At 36.7% G+C, this 15,210-nt stretch overlaps 2 protein-coding genes across 3 annotated transcripts in view; both read left to right on the forward strand.

Moving 5' to 3' along the window:
* The window catches only part of LOC116726992 (dickkopf-related protein 3-like), a 26,467-nt gene extending 14,615 nt beyond the window's left edge, over nt 1-11,852 (forward strand). Inside the window, exons 2-5 of one of the 2 annotated variants that reach the window (XM_032573989.1) lie at nt 6,383-7,974; nt 8,078-8,252; nt 8,778-8,979; nt 9,380-11,852. In XM_032573989.1, the coding sequence (XP_032429880.1) occupies nt 7,822-7,974; nt 8,078-8,252; nt 8,778-8,979; nt 9,380-9,440 (591 nt within the window). In that variant the 5' untranslated portion in view covers nt 6,383-7,821 and the 3' untranslated portion in view covers nt 9,441-11,852. Of the gene's footprint in view, nt 1-770; nt 7,975-8,077; nt 8,253-8,777; nt 8,980-9,379 lie in introns of those variants that run through there. The other variant, XM_032573987.1, reaches the window with a different exon arrangement.
* Nucleotides 11,853-12,281: 429 nt separating this feature from the next.
* tectb (tectorin beta) lies at nt 12,282-15,204 on the forward strand. The gene is made up of 10 exons (XM_032573985.1): nt 12,282-12,436; nt 12,825-13,015; nt 13,095-13,246; nt 13,355-13,427; nt 13,595-13,698; nt 13,788-13,871; nt 13,962-14,124; nt 14,445-14,523; nt 14,633-14,665; nt 14,942-15,204. The coding sequence occupies exons 1-10, from the start codon at nt 12,370-12,372 to the stop codon at nt 15,013-15,015; spliced, it is 1,020 nt and encodes a 339-aa protein (XP_032429876.1). The 5' UTR covers nt 12,282-12,369; the 3' UTR covers nt 15,016-15,204.
* Nucleotides 15,205-15,210: the final 6 nt, after the last annotated feature.

Below are 15,210 nucleotides of genomic sequence, written 5' to 3' on the forward strand. Positions count from 1 at the left end.
AATATGCAGGTATAAATGATGGATGGATGGATGGATTTTAGAACATCTGTAATTGTTATTAAGATACTGTATGTTTAATAACAATAAAGTTATATGCAGCATTAAATATAAGGCATTTTTGTGATTGCAAGTTTGAGAACCAAATGTAATTCAGTGTTAAGATCAGGTCAACCACCACTGGTAACAAAGACAAAAAAATAAATTTCTTTCTTGGCCTGACAGATTTTTGTGTCTGGCTGATTAACAATTATGTGTTGGGCCCTTTGCTAATTTCCTTTTTTTTTTTTTTTTTTTTTTTCATATTTGTCACATTTAAGTGTTTCAGAACACCAAACCTATTTAAATATTAGTCAACGATAACACAAGTAAACACAGAATGCAGGTTTTAAATGAATATGTTTTTATTAAGGAAGAAAAAAAATCAAAACCTACAATGTGTGAAAAAGTAATTGTCCCCTAAACCTAATGTTGGGCCACTCGTAGCATTGACAACTGCAATCAAGCATTTGTAATAATTTGCAATGAATTTTTTGCAGCTGTAAAAAAATATTTGGGGATTTTTGAGCATGAACGACCTTTTTAGGGTCATGCTACAGCATCTCGATAAGACTATGGTCAGGACTTTTTCAGGGCCACTCCAAAGTCTTCATTTTGTTCTTCTTCAGCCAGTCAGAAGTAGATTGCTGGTGTGTTTTGGATGAGTTATTTATTTTTTTACACAGGTGCAATGTAGGTTTGATTTTTTTTTTCTCTGAATACTTGTGGTGTCTTTTTTTACTAATATTTAAATTGGTTTGTTTTTCTAAATCACTAAAGTGTGACTGCCAAACGTTCAAAGCATAGGAAAGGGGCAAACAGTTTTTCAAATTAATTAGGACAAGTTCATCTAGATTCAACATTTGTTTCTAAACAGGCTGAATTTGTCTTGAGCCTTGCACTTGCTGACGCTTTACTATTTTTACCAAAATAATGTTGTTGAAATGCTAGATTAATGTTTGCTCTGTTTTAATATGACTCATTGGTAACTTTGCTCAAAACATTTCAATGTGGTTCCAGTTAATTGAGATAAAATATTTGGGAAAGGTTCTGTCTGTTCCGTAAACTTTGCACTGTGCTTTGAATTTAATGACACAATATGCAGGAAAGGTTCTGTCTGTTCCATAAACTTTGACCTTGGCTTTGAATTTAATGACCAGTATTTCAGCTGTGTTTGCACACAGTTTCCAAGATGCAAGGTATATTAGAGCCATGTGTAACTGACAAAAGCGCAAAAAAAAAAAAAAAAGATTTATTCCTGCAACTCACCACAGGATTAGCAAGAAACATCTGACTTTCCAAGTTGAAATCGGTTAATCTTAGTGGATTTTTTTTTTTTTTACATGAAACTTAAGACATGAAGTAAATGCACAATTGTGTCCAACATTAGTTAATAATCTTGGTCCTGACAGCATGTCAGTTAGAACAGAGAAACGTTGCTGGATGTGACCCTATAAAACACACAAAAACAAAAATCAACGGTGTGTTTTTATTTGAATGCAGTCGTCTTGTTAAAAACCTTGGTTTCTCAATTTAGGTGTTTTTGTTGCATGCCTAATTGGGTTTACATAAATGTATGTGTTTTTGTTGCAAGAAACAGTTTAAATTCTTTTTTTTTTTCCATTTATTATTCAGGGAACTCCAGCTTAATAAAGCCCTCTGCCAATTTAATACCCACTTTTCATATGCTTGCATTGCCATTTAGCTATTTTCTACTTCCATTTTTTTACCTGTGCAAAATGACAGATTTTTACACATGCCCAAATAATTAGCAGTTTATTCATTATTTTGAATTTTTTTAAAATGGCACCCATCTGATTGAGTTTCAGCATTGGTTCTGTGGCTGTAACATTTGGGCTGAGACCACCAATTCATGATCCAGACAGAGCGTTTGTTCCCTGGGGGTTATACTTTGATATATTTTGCTCTGGAGGTTTAAGTTTTGTACTGCATTAAAACTTATTTTTCCATTTGGTTTGTATAAAATAGGACTAATTAGAACCCCTAATCCAATTTAACCTCTTAATTGACCTAATGCTGCAAGGTATTATCTACTGGAATCATATATCCTCATTCCCCTATAGAGGACAATGAGCATAATGTAGAAAATCACTGTAATTGGGGGATATTATGTAAAATTGACTTTTCTGACCTTCATTTCATGTTATTATGATATTCTCTCAAAAACATACTTGTAGTGTTGCTTTGATTCTTTCACGCATGCTTGAGGATTTCATAAATCTCCTGTGGCAGCCATTCGGGGGGAGAGTAAGTGCTTGCTCGTACAATGCACTGCGTACTTATCCAAAGCTCTGCCTTGTTATCTGCTGTGCATGCATAGACGAAACCCTGCAGCTGTGTGTTCAGCACATGTGTGCTTTCACACCGGCAGAATACTTCACACCTCTGTGGGGGTGTGAAGTATTCTGTTCCTAAAACGTTTCACTCTGAGACTTGCTTTCAAATGTTCCGATGTGAGACACTCCGATCCCTGGAGACTTGTAAAGCTTTCTGGACATGTGGATCGCAGCAAAAATGTTGTGGTTTTAATGAAGAGCGGCTCCATGTAAACAGGGCTTATAAACAGGATCGTAAACTCCGAGATGAGCTGTTCTACAAGCTGTTGAATGACAAGGTGTTGTTCCCTCCACCCCCATTATTATAAACCCTGAGAGATTTATTTAAACACATTTTGCTAAATCGACTTACTACATTTTAAGCAAAGTGTGTTTGGGAAACATGTTTACATCATGGAAAATTGGCCCTAATGTGTGTTTATACCACAGATCTGTTTGTTCAATCCAAATTTGGAAATCAACCCTTGCGGAATTGGTTTGAAGTGTAAATTTATTTGGAAAATATAACATACACTTCATAACGGCAAGAAAAACTGTGTTGTTTTGCACTTATTTGGATTGAGATGATAGCACCGCTCAAAGGAAGGCAAGAGCTCAGAGAATTTCACTTGATCGTTGGGAAAAACAAAAAATTTGCCATCAGTGTGTGGAATCTGGCACTGGGATTTAATGATGATTATAAAAAATGTGATCATAAGAGTTGATTGAACATTAATGTTGGGATTCCCTGGTTACTTCGAGTCTTAGGAAAGAATCCCCTCTAACTCTAAACTCATGCTGTTTTTGAAGTCAGCAGAGCTTACAGGAAAGTTCTTGGGAAACAGTTACAGTGATAGATTTGATGACTCATTCCCCGGGACCCTTGTCTCCAGCTCAGCTAATAGCTTCTTCTTTGTTCGACCCGTCAAGACACATATCTGTTTCTCATTATTGATGAACTCAAACTTTTCAGTGTTTTTCCATTTTGAAACAGGTTAGAAAAGATGATTTAAGCTTTACAAGAAACTCATTTTAAACAGCTGACACCAAAATAATATGGAACCCTAATTTATTTTAGGGTGGTTGTGTCTATCTTAAGTATTTTTACTGAGCAAATTATTTGTCTAATTTTGGAGTGTTTTGCAGCTCTTTAATGTAACATTGTGTTGAGCTCTTCCTGGAGCTAAAATTGATGCATTAGCAAACTATAAAAGCCAACTGTTTTATGAGAATAATATATTTAAGTGCCAAAATATTGAGGACATTTTAAAGGATAACAAACACGTCTTTACTCTCTGTGGTTTTTTTTCTGTATTTACGAGGGAGTCACCCTTTTCTTTAAGTTCGCAAAGATTAAACATGAACAATGTCATCTTCTGCTTCAGCTGCTGCTGCTGGCGAGTCCCAGAAGCTTCTGTCTGGGGGGAATATTCTGAAGCACGACGTGGCAAAATGACTAAATCCCAGCATATACTTCATAGCAACAGAGAAATGTGTTCTCTTTTCCAGGGTAACAAGAAATTTGCGTCATTTCTTGCAGCCATGGTTTGGGAGTTCTTGTAGCTTGTTATTGATTCATATTCTGGGCAGAGCACTTTTCTTGTGTGGCGTCTGAGAAAGTAAGTGAGTGTGCTGCAGTGTGAGAAACCCGTAAAGATTTCCTGGGAAGTCTGCATTTTGGTGCTTGTTTAGAGTGAAATTTCCTTTGTTGTTGTTCTTACAGCCTTGAGCAAAAGAACTAATTTCTCTGTTCTTGTGGATTATGCACGGGCTTTAAAAGTCTTTGAATCAACTCTTTGTCGCAATACTTAACATAAATGACCACTCTGCCAGAGTATACTACATTACCAGGATGTAGTACACTTTCTTTTTTCTTCTAGTAGCAGCAACAGACCCATAGCAGTGTGATGTCATAAATGCCGTCTGCCTTCTTTGGTTTCCCACTGGTTGGCTAAAGAAATGCACTACAAACGGGAAACAAGGAATATGTGGGAAGTGAAAATCATTAAAAAAAAAAAAAAATCTGAGAACTGAATATAAAAATGTCATGTGGAGATGAATGTTCACAGAAGATTATTCAGAGGAAATGTGTCATTTTCTCCCCTTGAGGACATAAAAATATTATAACTAGGGTGGTATAATGTTATCCAGTTGGAGTTCCTTTTCACAAACATACAAGTTACAGCTAATGTGTATGTCCCGAGGGAAAACAGTTATAAGGTCCAGTGATTTGTCTGGTTTTAGTCTTCCTTTTTGGAGTTTTGCTACTTATAAAATGCAGTTTATGTGAAGAAAATTGGAGTGGACAAAACATTTGTGAGGTATTTGTTAAGGTTAAGAGTAAAATGGAATGACACTGGGCCTCATTTCTTTCCCAGTCTCATAGTCTCTTAATGGTAATTGTAAGTTGTTGAGAGCTGTCCACAGGGGGCAAAGGTCCATTACAATGAAGAGACGTCAACTTAGCCATTGTTTCTTTTAGTCCTAAATGCGACACTGACAGCAATGTTGATTCTGACAGTTTTTACATTCATTACAAGCGTCATTAGCAGAGTCATTAACACTGGGAGGAAATATTGACCACTAATTGGAGACCTTTATCCGTTCTTGGAATCCAGTAATAAAACTGGATTTCTTCTTGTAAATAGTGACTTTCAACAACATTGTAAGTTTCTAAGAACATAAGTATAGATAATGTTAATTACATTGTGGTTCTTATCCAGCAAAACATTGGGCTTATTCTCCCACTTTCTTTACAATTTAAGTAAATACAACAATGTACTTTAGATAAGTGTGTTATCTTGCCCCACACAGATTTGCATACAGCAATCATTGCTGTTGTACACATAATAAAAGAATGGGCAGCCAGCTGAGGCATTAGTTTAAGAACTGAAGGTGAGATACAAAATGTTTCTATGTCCCGTCTGACACTCAGACCATGTAAATTCAAAACTACAATGGATGAAAACATTGAATACTAATTATTTAGTTAGAGAATTAGTTAAATTATAACCAGTCTTGTTCCTATGACTCACACTTGATTGAAATACACAAAAACTACAATAAACAAGTTCCATATTGGCACAGAATATCATCTCTTAACACATGTCTAATCTTGAAGCTGATGGTCTACAACAGCAAGAAGACCACACCGGTCGCGACTCTTGTCGAGTGACAACAGAAAACTAAGTCTAAAATTCACACAGTGTCAAGCATTTAGCAGTGACCGTATGGAAAATTGCTGCCTGGTCATACAAGTCTCAGTTTCAACTGCACCATTCAGATGGTCAGAATTTGCAGTAAACAGCACAGAAGCATATTCTAATGGCTACTTACAGCAAGATAATGCTCAAAAAACCTCAAACTTGTTGAACCTCACAATGAGTTTAGTGCACTCCAAAAGCCTCCACATTCACCATCTCAATCAGGTGCGCACTTTTGACATGTAGTGGAATGTGAAGTTTGTATTATGGATGTAAATAAGATAAATCTGCAGCAACTATGTGACGCTGTCATTTCAGTATGGAGAAAAGTTTTAGACCAATGTTTCTTTCACCCTGCTGAATCTATGTGAAAGACATTACCAATGCAGTTTGTTAGCAACGGTGAACATGTATTTACTTTCACACGTATGCTGGAAACAAACCACTGATGGCAGAGTAAACTTGTCATCAGTGGTATAGGAAGTAAAACATGTAACATCCTATGTCGTCCAACATAGAATATTACATACAAAGCTCTCAACAAATTGTGATACTGCAACAAAAATATAAAGAGAGCAAGTATTTCTTTGACTGATTGTACTTGGAAGATTATTTATTATGCATGATGGATGTGGTATACTGTCTCCATGGTCAATTCAATAAGCAGGTCTTAAAATTTCTGTAACTGGTCCAAAATGGGCTCGATGAAATAAAATATTACCCACTGTTGCTCTGACTCATAGTCAGGGTTTTAGGAATATAAAAGCTTTTGGTGATTATTTATTTATTTATTTATTTCATTTTCAGATCCTTTTGTAAAGCGTTAACCCCATGCAGAGTAAAGGATTATGTTGGCTGAACAGACCCTGCCGCCATTGTTTGCAGCTCTGGATTTACAATGACATGCTAGCTGTTGATGGTAGGCCCAGAATCAATTGTAAATATTATGTAAAGTTATGAAATCACAGTTTGATGATAAGCCAGGGGCCCTGTGTGTTAAAACAGCACAGGGATTGAAGGGATTCTCTAAAAAGAAATGCATAAAATGCTTGGAACTTCCATTTTGTTCACCCCAATTTTAAAGGGCTGTCCTTTCAGATGCCAAATGGGACAAACTCCAAATGAAGCCTGTTCTGCTGTAGCAGAATTTACATGTGAAATGAAAACAGTAACATTCAATTTACATTGTCATGCACCAGTGCAGCTGTTAGAAATGGGTTCATCTACGTCCATAATTAAGACCTAGGTTCTTATTTATCAAGATCTCCAAACAGGCACAAAATTCAACGCCAGAAAATATTTGATGTTACTGTTGCTGAGGTTAACTGAGTGGACTTAACTGTTAATGTTTTAGAAAATTGGGGGAGAAATTAAAAAAAAAATATGTGGACGATATTTTGAAACACAAAATCATCTGTTAAAAAAAGCTATTTTGTCAGAGACTTTCTGCAAAGTGTGATTGGAGAAAGGTTTTCACTTGTCTTTTGCAGTGATCATTACTCATATTGACATTGAGTGTTTCCTGAAAGATTACAGTTTGTGTCTGTGGCTCTGCTCTTCTTGGAGAAAAATGTGTAGGAATAAATATTGGTTTTCATTAGCACTCACAGCTTTCCTACCTGTGAGAACTAATGGCTGATGGTAATTACTCTTAATGAGATCACGGGGTTGTCTGCTGGGTGTGTTTCTCCAAATTGCTCCCAGCGAGGGGTCTGAAGCAGGATAGGGTTGGGGGGCAAAGGTAGGGGCCCAGAGCTGTTTGCTTAGCGTTTCGGGGCCAGGACCTTTAGTGGCAGCACTTGTCACTCAGTGAGCAGTGAAACATGTCATGCATTTGTCTTCTTTTGTCCTCCTTGTTTGTTTGTCTAACTGAGATAACCACACAGAGGTGGTGCTTGTCTTGGCAGCATTGTCAAAAACTCTTGTCAATGCCCCATCTCCCCTCATTTGCTGCTTTGCTACTTGTCATTTGGCCAGTATTTTCTGCCTGCAGGGGGTAGCTCAGGCAATAAGTTAATCTATTAAAAACTAATTGTCTCCTCCTACCCTGTTGCTTGGACAAACAGGGTAGTGAGGGGGAAGTTGAGCTTTGTTGGCCTATAAAGGTCGTACGGGTAGAGGAGCTGGCAAGTGTCACTGCATGGATCTCCTCAGTCGTTTCTGAGAAAAACACTGGGGCCTTCTTGAAGTTTCTCTTTTCCTAATTCTGAGGCAGCCTGTATAACTTATCTTTTTGCATCTTTGGGATGTTGGGGGAAATGAATCTGGTTCTCCTGTTTGTGTGTTTCTCCGGTACTGACGCTAGTATTTGGGCCTGGATGCTCAACATGCCTCACGGCCCTCCCAAAGACGGAGCTAAACCTCTCGGAGAGAACTCTCCTGTGGCCAAAGCACTCACAGTAAGAATTTCTAACCTTTATTTTAATGCGTTATAGTGTAAAAGTACTCGGTTACACATTTTGAAGAGGAATTTTTAAAAAGTTTATTTTATTTTGTCTGCAGACTGTGTGCGACAGCGACAGAACTTGTGGACGCGGTTTCTCATGTGATCGTCACTTTGGTCTTTGCGTGCCTTTACGTGGAGAGGGTCAGTACTGTAGGAGGGATACTCAGTGTGTCCGTGGACTCCTCTGCATGTTTGGGAAGTGTCATCGCAGCATTCCCAATGGACAAGAGGGTAAGGATATGAACATAAAATCAAATCTTAAAACCTTTTCAAGGAAAGTATGGGGTTTGATTTCAATATTTTCCAGGTCTGGATAAGTAGATTTGTGTCTTCTGTCTTCCTTTTTCCTTTCCTTCTTTATGTCTTTCCATCACTCTTTTTCTTTGTTCTTTTGCTCTTTCCTTCATTGCGTCCTTTTTCTTTCATTCTTTGTTTCCTCCTTTCCTTCCATGCATCCTTTTCTCATTTCCTTCCTTCCTTCCTTTCTTCTATATTTTCCACATTTCCTTCTATATTTCTTTCCTTCTGTATGTCCTTTTTTCTTATCTTCTTTACATGCTCCCTTCTTTGAAGTTTTTTCAGTCAAGCTTCATATTTAAAGCAGTAGAAATGTCTATGCATTTTCATAGTGAACTTTGGTATTTTAAATTTGGAAAAGAACATAAAGTCCTATAAACCCTGCAACATTTAATCTCAAAACATTTTGACAAAAGCGTAGTTAACCTGCTGTCTAATTCCTTTTGTTTTCTGATTCAGGCTCCAGGTGTAAAGCTGACAGAGACTGTGGGCCTTTGATGTGTTGCGCTCGACATCATGGCGAGATGGTGTGCAAAAGGCGCCTGGCTCGCGATGAGAGTTGTTATGTTCCTGATGGTGGGCTGGCGTTCAGCATCAACCAGATCTGCCCGTGCGAGGAAGGTCTGCTGTGTCGGGAAAACAGCAGGCAGAACCGCAGAGAGTGAGTAGCCCATTTAAACTGAAGTGGTTCCCTCAACAGACAACGAATCATATGAAAAGCCATAAAATAAAAAAAATGTTCCCAAAGCTTAAGGTTTTATTTATCCATATTTAAAAATCCACTTAAACATTAGCAGACATATTTGCTAAGTTTTCATTTGATACAATAACACAAAATATATGTCTAAAATGACAGAAATAAAATGTTTGTTTTTTTTCAGTTGGATAATTTTAGAAGCAGCACCTCTAGTTAACATACTCTGCAATTTATTGAGAAATGTTTATGTTGTAAAAAGTACTGTCTTTACTCACCTTACTATGTTCTTTAGATTTTATTAAATTTATTTTGGAGAAAAAATATTGGGTAATCAAAACATAACTTATTGTTCCTCGTCTTTCAGGAGGGACTTTACTTACCAACCAGAACGGACAAGATGGACCTGCCAAGGGTCCAAACCTTAACATAAGACCTCAAGATTAAATCTATTTATTATGTAAATATGATGTACAGAATAAATGTTTGTATTTCCATATGCTGTTTTGAAAGATTCTGTTAGATTAATGTAGTGAATATTTACAAAAGCACTACTCTGCTCCACGTAGCTGGACAAGGCTTCCGTCTCATAAAATACCTTCTTTGTGTATTTAGTGATGTTTTCATTGAAAAATAAAAGTGTGGTATGTATTTGTAATCAGACCCCTGATTAAATATTTTGTGGAAACACTTTTCATGACAGATACAACTGTTATTTGGGTATGTCTCTACCAGCCTGACACATCTACAGACTCAAAATGTTGCCCACTGTTCTCTGCAAGAAAAGATATGAACAGTTACTGTGTCTCCTTTCTAAGCACATTTCTTGAAGCACGTTTTTGGATCCCATGGTTCAGTTGCATAACCCAGAGGAATCCAGCAACTCTCAATTGTTAGCATCAACAGGTGCTTGAAACACTAGCTTGAAACATTACGCTCTCATAGATCCGTATCTTCTTCACTCAAACCTTTACCATTCCCCCAGTCGCTCCATTTAGATGCTAATTGTCTGTAGCTCGACTCTTTCAGATGAAAGGTTACTGAGTGCAGTTTTTCTGTGGACAACCTTAGTGTCTAGTCTCTTTTCTTCTCATTGTTCAGAGTTTATAAAAAAAATGGTATTGTAGGTTTTGATATTGAGGCAAGAAAATGCACTAAAGCTTAGAAGTGAAAGTCTGGTGCAAATAGCAGATATCTAATGTCTTAACAAATATAATTGAGAAACAATGCAACGGATCCATTCTAAGACATAAACCAATATTACAAATTATTAGCTGGAATGACCAACAAGAAAACCATAAGATAGCTAGTATATAGCTTAAAAACAAGCCAATAAGGAAACAGATATCACACGCACAAGAAAGCCAGGCCAAACAAAAGTGATATCTAATAGCACAAGACTGTGAGGAACCTGATATTAGTCAGTGCTACAAAACCAGAGGCCTATCACCTGAACTTTAGAACACCACTCTCTGTGTATGCCTCATCGTATCTGAGCTACCATCGCATTTTAGAGTATCTTTACATGTCTGTTTGATCCACTGTGGGATTAATAAGAGACTACACTATTCAATTTGCAACTTTAAGGGTTCTCATGTGATGGAGGCCAAAAAGACCCAGATGTAGAACCCTCTCTGCATGTTTCTCTTTTTAACAATCTCATAAAGAGGTACTGGTGAAATTAAATAGACTGTTAAGGGTTTAAGTGTGTAGTAAAAAAAAAAAATCACTGTGTATTTAGAATTGAATGGTATCGCCCTTGATTATTAAGCACTAGTTCTGTTTGGACACATACAGGTCATGAAAACAGATTTATTTGACTATTTTTCTAGTTTCTTCCATGTTTCATCAAAATAAATGGCAGACAAAACTAGTTTAAGCACATGCAAAGGGCTGATTCCAGGTGATAATTCAAAACTTTTTTATACTGTATTTCTGTTTTTGAGCCCCTCCAATGACCTGCTGCTGTACTTTGGATCTTTTTTATTATTATTTTGCTGTGTATCCCAAGTTAGTTTAAGTTTGAAGTCATGAATTGAAGACTGGATATTCTCCCTCAAAATTAATGGTTCCATCAATTATGATGCAGTTGTCCAGGTCCTGAAGCAGCAAAACAGGCCCACACTATCATTACCTGCAGGGCTTTAGATGTTATTCTTTTGTGGATTTTTCTTGAATTTGCTCTTGGGGTTGTTTGGGTAGGCTAGTTACTCCTGCAAAATTTTACTTGAGTTTCATGTTAACTTCATCTGTGGATGTTGGCTATCACTGCTTGATGGCATTCCAACACTAAGAGATGGCTTCCCAAGACTCCCGAAACTGATAGATGTCAATATTTTCTGTCTTTCAGTTTCTTTAGGCTAGGCTATGATGTGCTGCTTTTTGAGATCTTGTCTTGTTATCAGAAAAGTTCCATTTTCGACAATTTATCAATTTGACATGGTGGCACAGCCAGTTAATAGATTTACGTGGGGCTAATTTTCTGTTATAAACTAAACCACCCTTTTGTTTTTACATGGGTTAACATTGTCTGATATTGAAATTGTTTGACAGGAAATATCATTTGTAACAACGAAGTAAAAACAGAATAAATTTAGGGGGCAAAAACATTTTCAGTGCTCTGTAATATACAGATAAGACAGTTGTGCCTTATGTAATGACCTATAAAACACCAAAAATGTGAAGTTTGCATGTAAAGTTGTGTGTTAAAAAAGAAATTGTATAAAAAAGAGAATTTCTTATAAAACATTGAAAATAAACCGCTAAAGCATTAGGAAAGCTACAGATGTTGAAATAACTTTTATCCCGTTAATAAAAGTTTATCTTTTTTGTAGTGTGAATATTGATATAATATTAAGTTTTTACAAAATGTGTGACTTCCCTTCTAAAATGTCACACTTTGAGTTTTTTTCATCCCATCCTTTATTGTCGTCCTTTAATTCAAAACCTTTCAGTAACCACTGTATAAACCTTGGACGTTTCTTTTCACCAATCTGCAGAATAGGTAACACTAATGGTCATTTAAGAGTCTTCAGCCCAAGGAGCACAGAGGGCTTTTGTGAAAAGCTTCACAATGGACCTCTTAAACCAGTCATGCCAGTGGGAAAATTGGAGACAGGAGAATGATTGAAAGCCATTTACCCTTATCTACCACGGTATAAAATGCCTCCTTGAGTTGACTCAGAGCTAGTTTACAGACAACCTGCAAAAGAGATATGGTGATCCTCTGACATTCGGCGGGCTAAAGGTGTTAGCTTCATAAGGTGAGACACAATTTCTTTTTTACAGATTTTATCTTATCCCAAAATATGTTTCTTTTTTTAACAACTTCTCAATTTTCTTTTGCAGCATCTCACCATGGCTTCATTTGTTGCACTGTTACTGAGTTTACCTGTTGCACTGACATGCGCGCCACAAAAAGCAGGTAAAGAACAGATTTGTCAAGAGGCTAATATATGCTTTCACGTTCTTCTGAGACTCATCTAGAACTGCTGCAAATTCCTAAAATTGAAAATGATTCTGATATTTGTTTTTGCATGTTATGTCATTTCAATCCAAAATATAAAATAATTCAGGCTTGATTTTAAAAGTGAGAACAGATTTTTTTTGTCTTTCTTTTGTAGCTTAGTGTTGAAGTCAGACTAAAGTAAATTAAAGAAATAAAACTCTTGTCAAGAAACTGAGAAAAAGTCATGTTTTAAAAAAAAAAGTTATGTTTTGATAGATGCACTTTTTAAGTGGAAAATTAGGTCATTACAAAAGTTGTTACCAAATACCTGGTGCATTTTAAGTCTGTCTGATTTGTATTCCAGACTATGTTGTAGTCTCCTGTTTTCCTAACGCCATCATCGCCAATGTGCCAGAGTGTCCTTATGGCTGGGAGATAGACCAGCTGTCCCTGGGTGGAGTGTGTTACACTGGAATACACAGCCCAGGGTACTACCGCTTCATTATACCAGATCTAACACCGAGAAACCATTCGTACTGTGGCACACAATCTGAGGTAAGGCACACGCAGAAGAAGAAAAGCAATGCTGATGATAAGCTCATTCCACACTTTTCCTGGTGTTCTTTTAATTCAGTATATGCCAGGCAAAGATGCCAAGTACGTCTTCTACAACTCCATCGTATCCAACGATACTTCGCTGACAGTCAGAAACCAGCCAGTCAACTACACCTTCAGCTGTGTGTACCGAGCAGCCTACCTGGTAAATAATGCAGTCTTTAGTCAGAGGTAAGCACCAGCTCGAGACACCATTCAACCAATAGTACTCTCTGAAGCATCTGTGCATGCTGACACAATGACTTGTAGTGTTTTTACTAAACCCTCTGCTTTTTTTAGAGTTGCTACAGTTTATGTCAACAATGGGAGTTTAGGAACTTTTAGATCACAGTTGTCTATGAACGTGTTCACGGTGAGTTGCTGCATTATAGCTTCAGTTTCTGTCCTGGATGACACTTCTGAAATTCAATACAAAAATTTCTTTCTGGAAACACCTTTTTTGTGGGCATGAGTTTTTATTTTCTTTCATTTAAAATGACTGCATGATGAAAAGGACACCAAAAATCCTGTATTTCATAGAACTCTAAGTTCCTGTATGCTAAGGACGCTCCCTACGTGATTGACACCTCTGAGATTGGCTCTGAAGTTTTTATTGGTATTGAAGCAAAAGGTCTAAGTAATAGGTATACAAGCATTTTCTTTAATGATTAAACTTGAAATAATACATATCCACAATGCCAAATGCTGAATCCAATTGTATTTAAACCATCAGGTTCAAAGTTGTTATCAACAACTGCTGGGCGACTCCAACTCCTTACTCAACAGACAGAAAGAGGTGGAGTCTTATTATCAACAGGTGCCTCCACATTTAGTGTCTCTTGATAAGGATCCATTCCTTGAAGATATTTGTTTGTGTAATAACCTCTACATTTTTGTTTTCTACCAGCTGTCCTGCTGACTACACGGTGACCATTTTCGATAATGCCAAAGACAGCCGCTCCACGTTTAAGTTCAACTCTTTCCGCTTCCAGCGACTGGAGAAGGTGTCCACTGTGTGGCTTCACTGTGAGGTCCACATCTGTGATGCAGAGAGGCTGGTCTGTCAGCCTGTGAGTACATTACAAATATGTATTCACAAACATAAGAGGACTTTAATAATCTTCTTCCCCTTTTATAGTCAGAATACAAACATTTCTTAATTAGCAAGTTTATTTGCATAGCACATTTCAGCAACAAGGCCGATCAAAGTGATCTACATCATAAAAACACAGAATTCAACAATTGAAATATTGCATTTTTTTCAAGTTAGTGTTTGATTTATTATGGTATAAAAGAAACTGTAACCAGGTGGGTTTTTAGTCACTGTGTAGATTAAATGGAACTCATTGTTAACATTGTCAAAAGTTAATATTGTTGCTTTTCTCTGAAGAGTCCATGCTCTAAGAGGTCCCTGTCATCAGAAATAGAACCGAGTGGAGGGATCCTCACCACTGAGTTTCAGGTTAAAGGTATTGTAAATCATTTTATCTTTTTATCTGATATTTCAGACTGAAACTGAAATAAAACTGAAATAAAATAGCTAATATTTTACACTCTACTGTCTTGATTTTTTAACAGCCAGTGAGTCTTCTAATAATGGGCACACAACAGGTAAACACAGGAGTAACAATACCTGACTGAAATGTGTTTGAACAGTGACATTCTGGTCTATCTTTTTCTCTCTTTTTTCCCCTTTTTTTTTAGAATGAAACTTTTGAATTTCAACAAAGATTAATTGATGTATTTTATTTTTCTGTTCTGCATTATGTTTAAATATTTTATTATAAAACTGTGTTGAAAGGGGAAGAAATGTACTGGCAAACATGTTGTGAAAACTGTTCATCGTTTCTTACTTTGTCTATAATAGTTTTTTTTTTGTCTCTTCAGGGACCTCTTTTCTCATCCCACTTATGGTCACGGTGAACATTTTCTTCGATTTAGTAAATGCATCGAAAATATAAAACAATAAATATCTGTTGAGTATACAAATCACCATCATATGTTCAATCACAAAGCGAAGTGTCACCCCAAGACTCAGGGAGCGTATGAATACATTCCCCAGTTAAAGGACTGATTTGCATTTAGTATATCTAGAAAGGCTTAAAAAAACATAAGTGTACTTTTATTTCCAATAAAGATAATTGAAAATGTTGTTT

This window comes from Xiphophorus hellerii, chromosome 10, assembly GCF_003331165.1.
Source record: "Xiphophorus hellerii strain 12219 chromosome 10, Xiphophorus_hellerii-4.1, whole genome shotgun sequence".
NCBI classification, from domain to species: domain Eukaryota; kingdom Metazoa; phylum Chordata; class Actinopteri; order Cyprinodontiformes; family Poeciliidae; genus Xiphophorus; species Xiphophorus hellerii.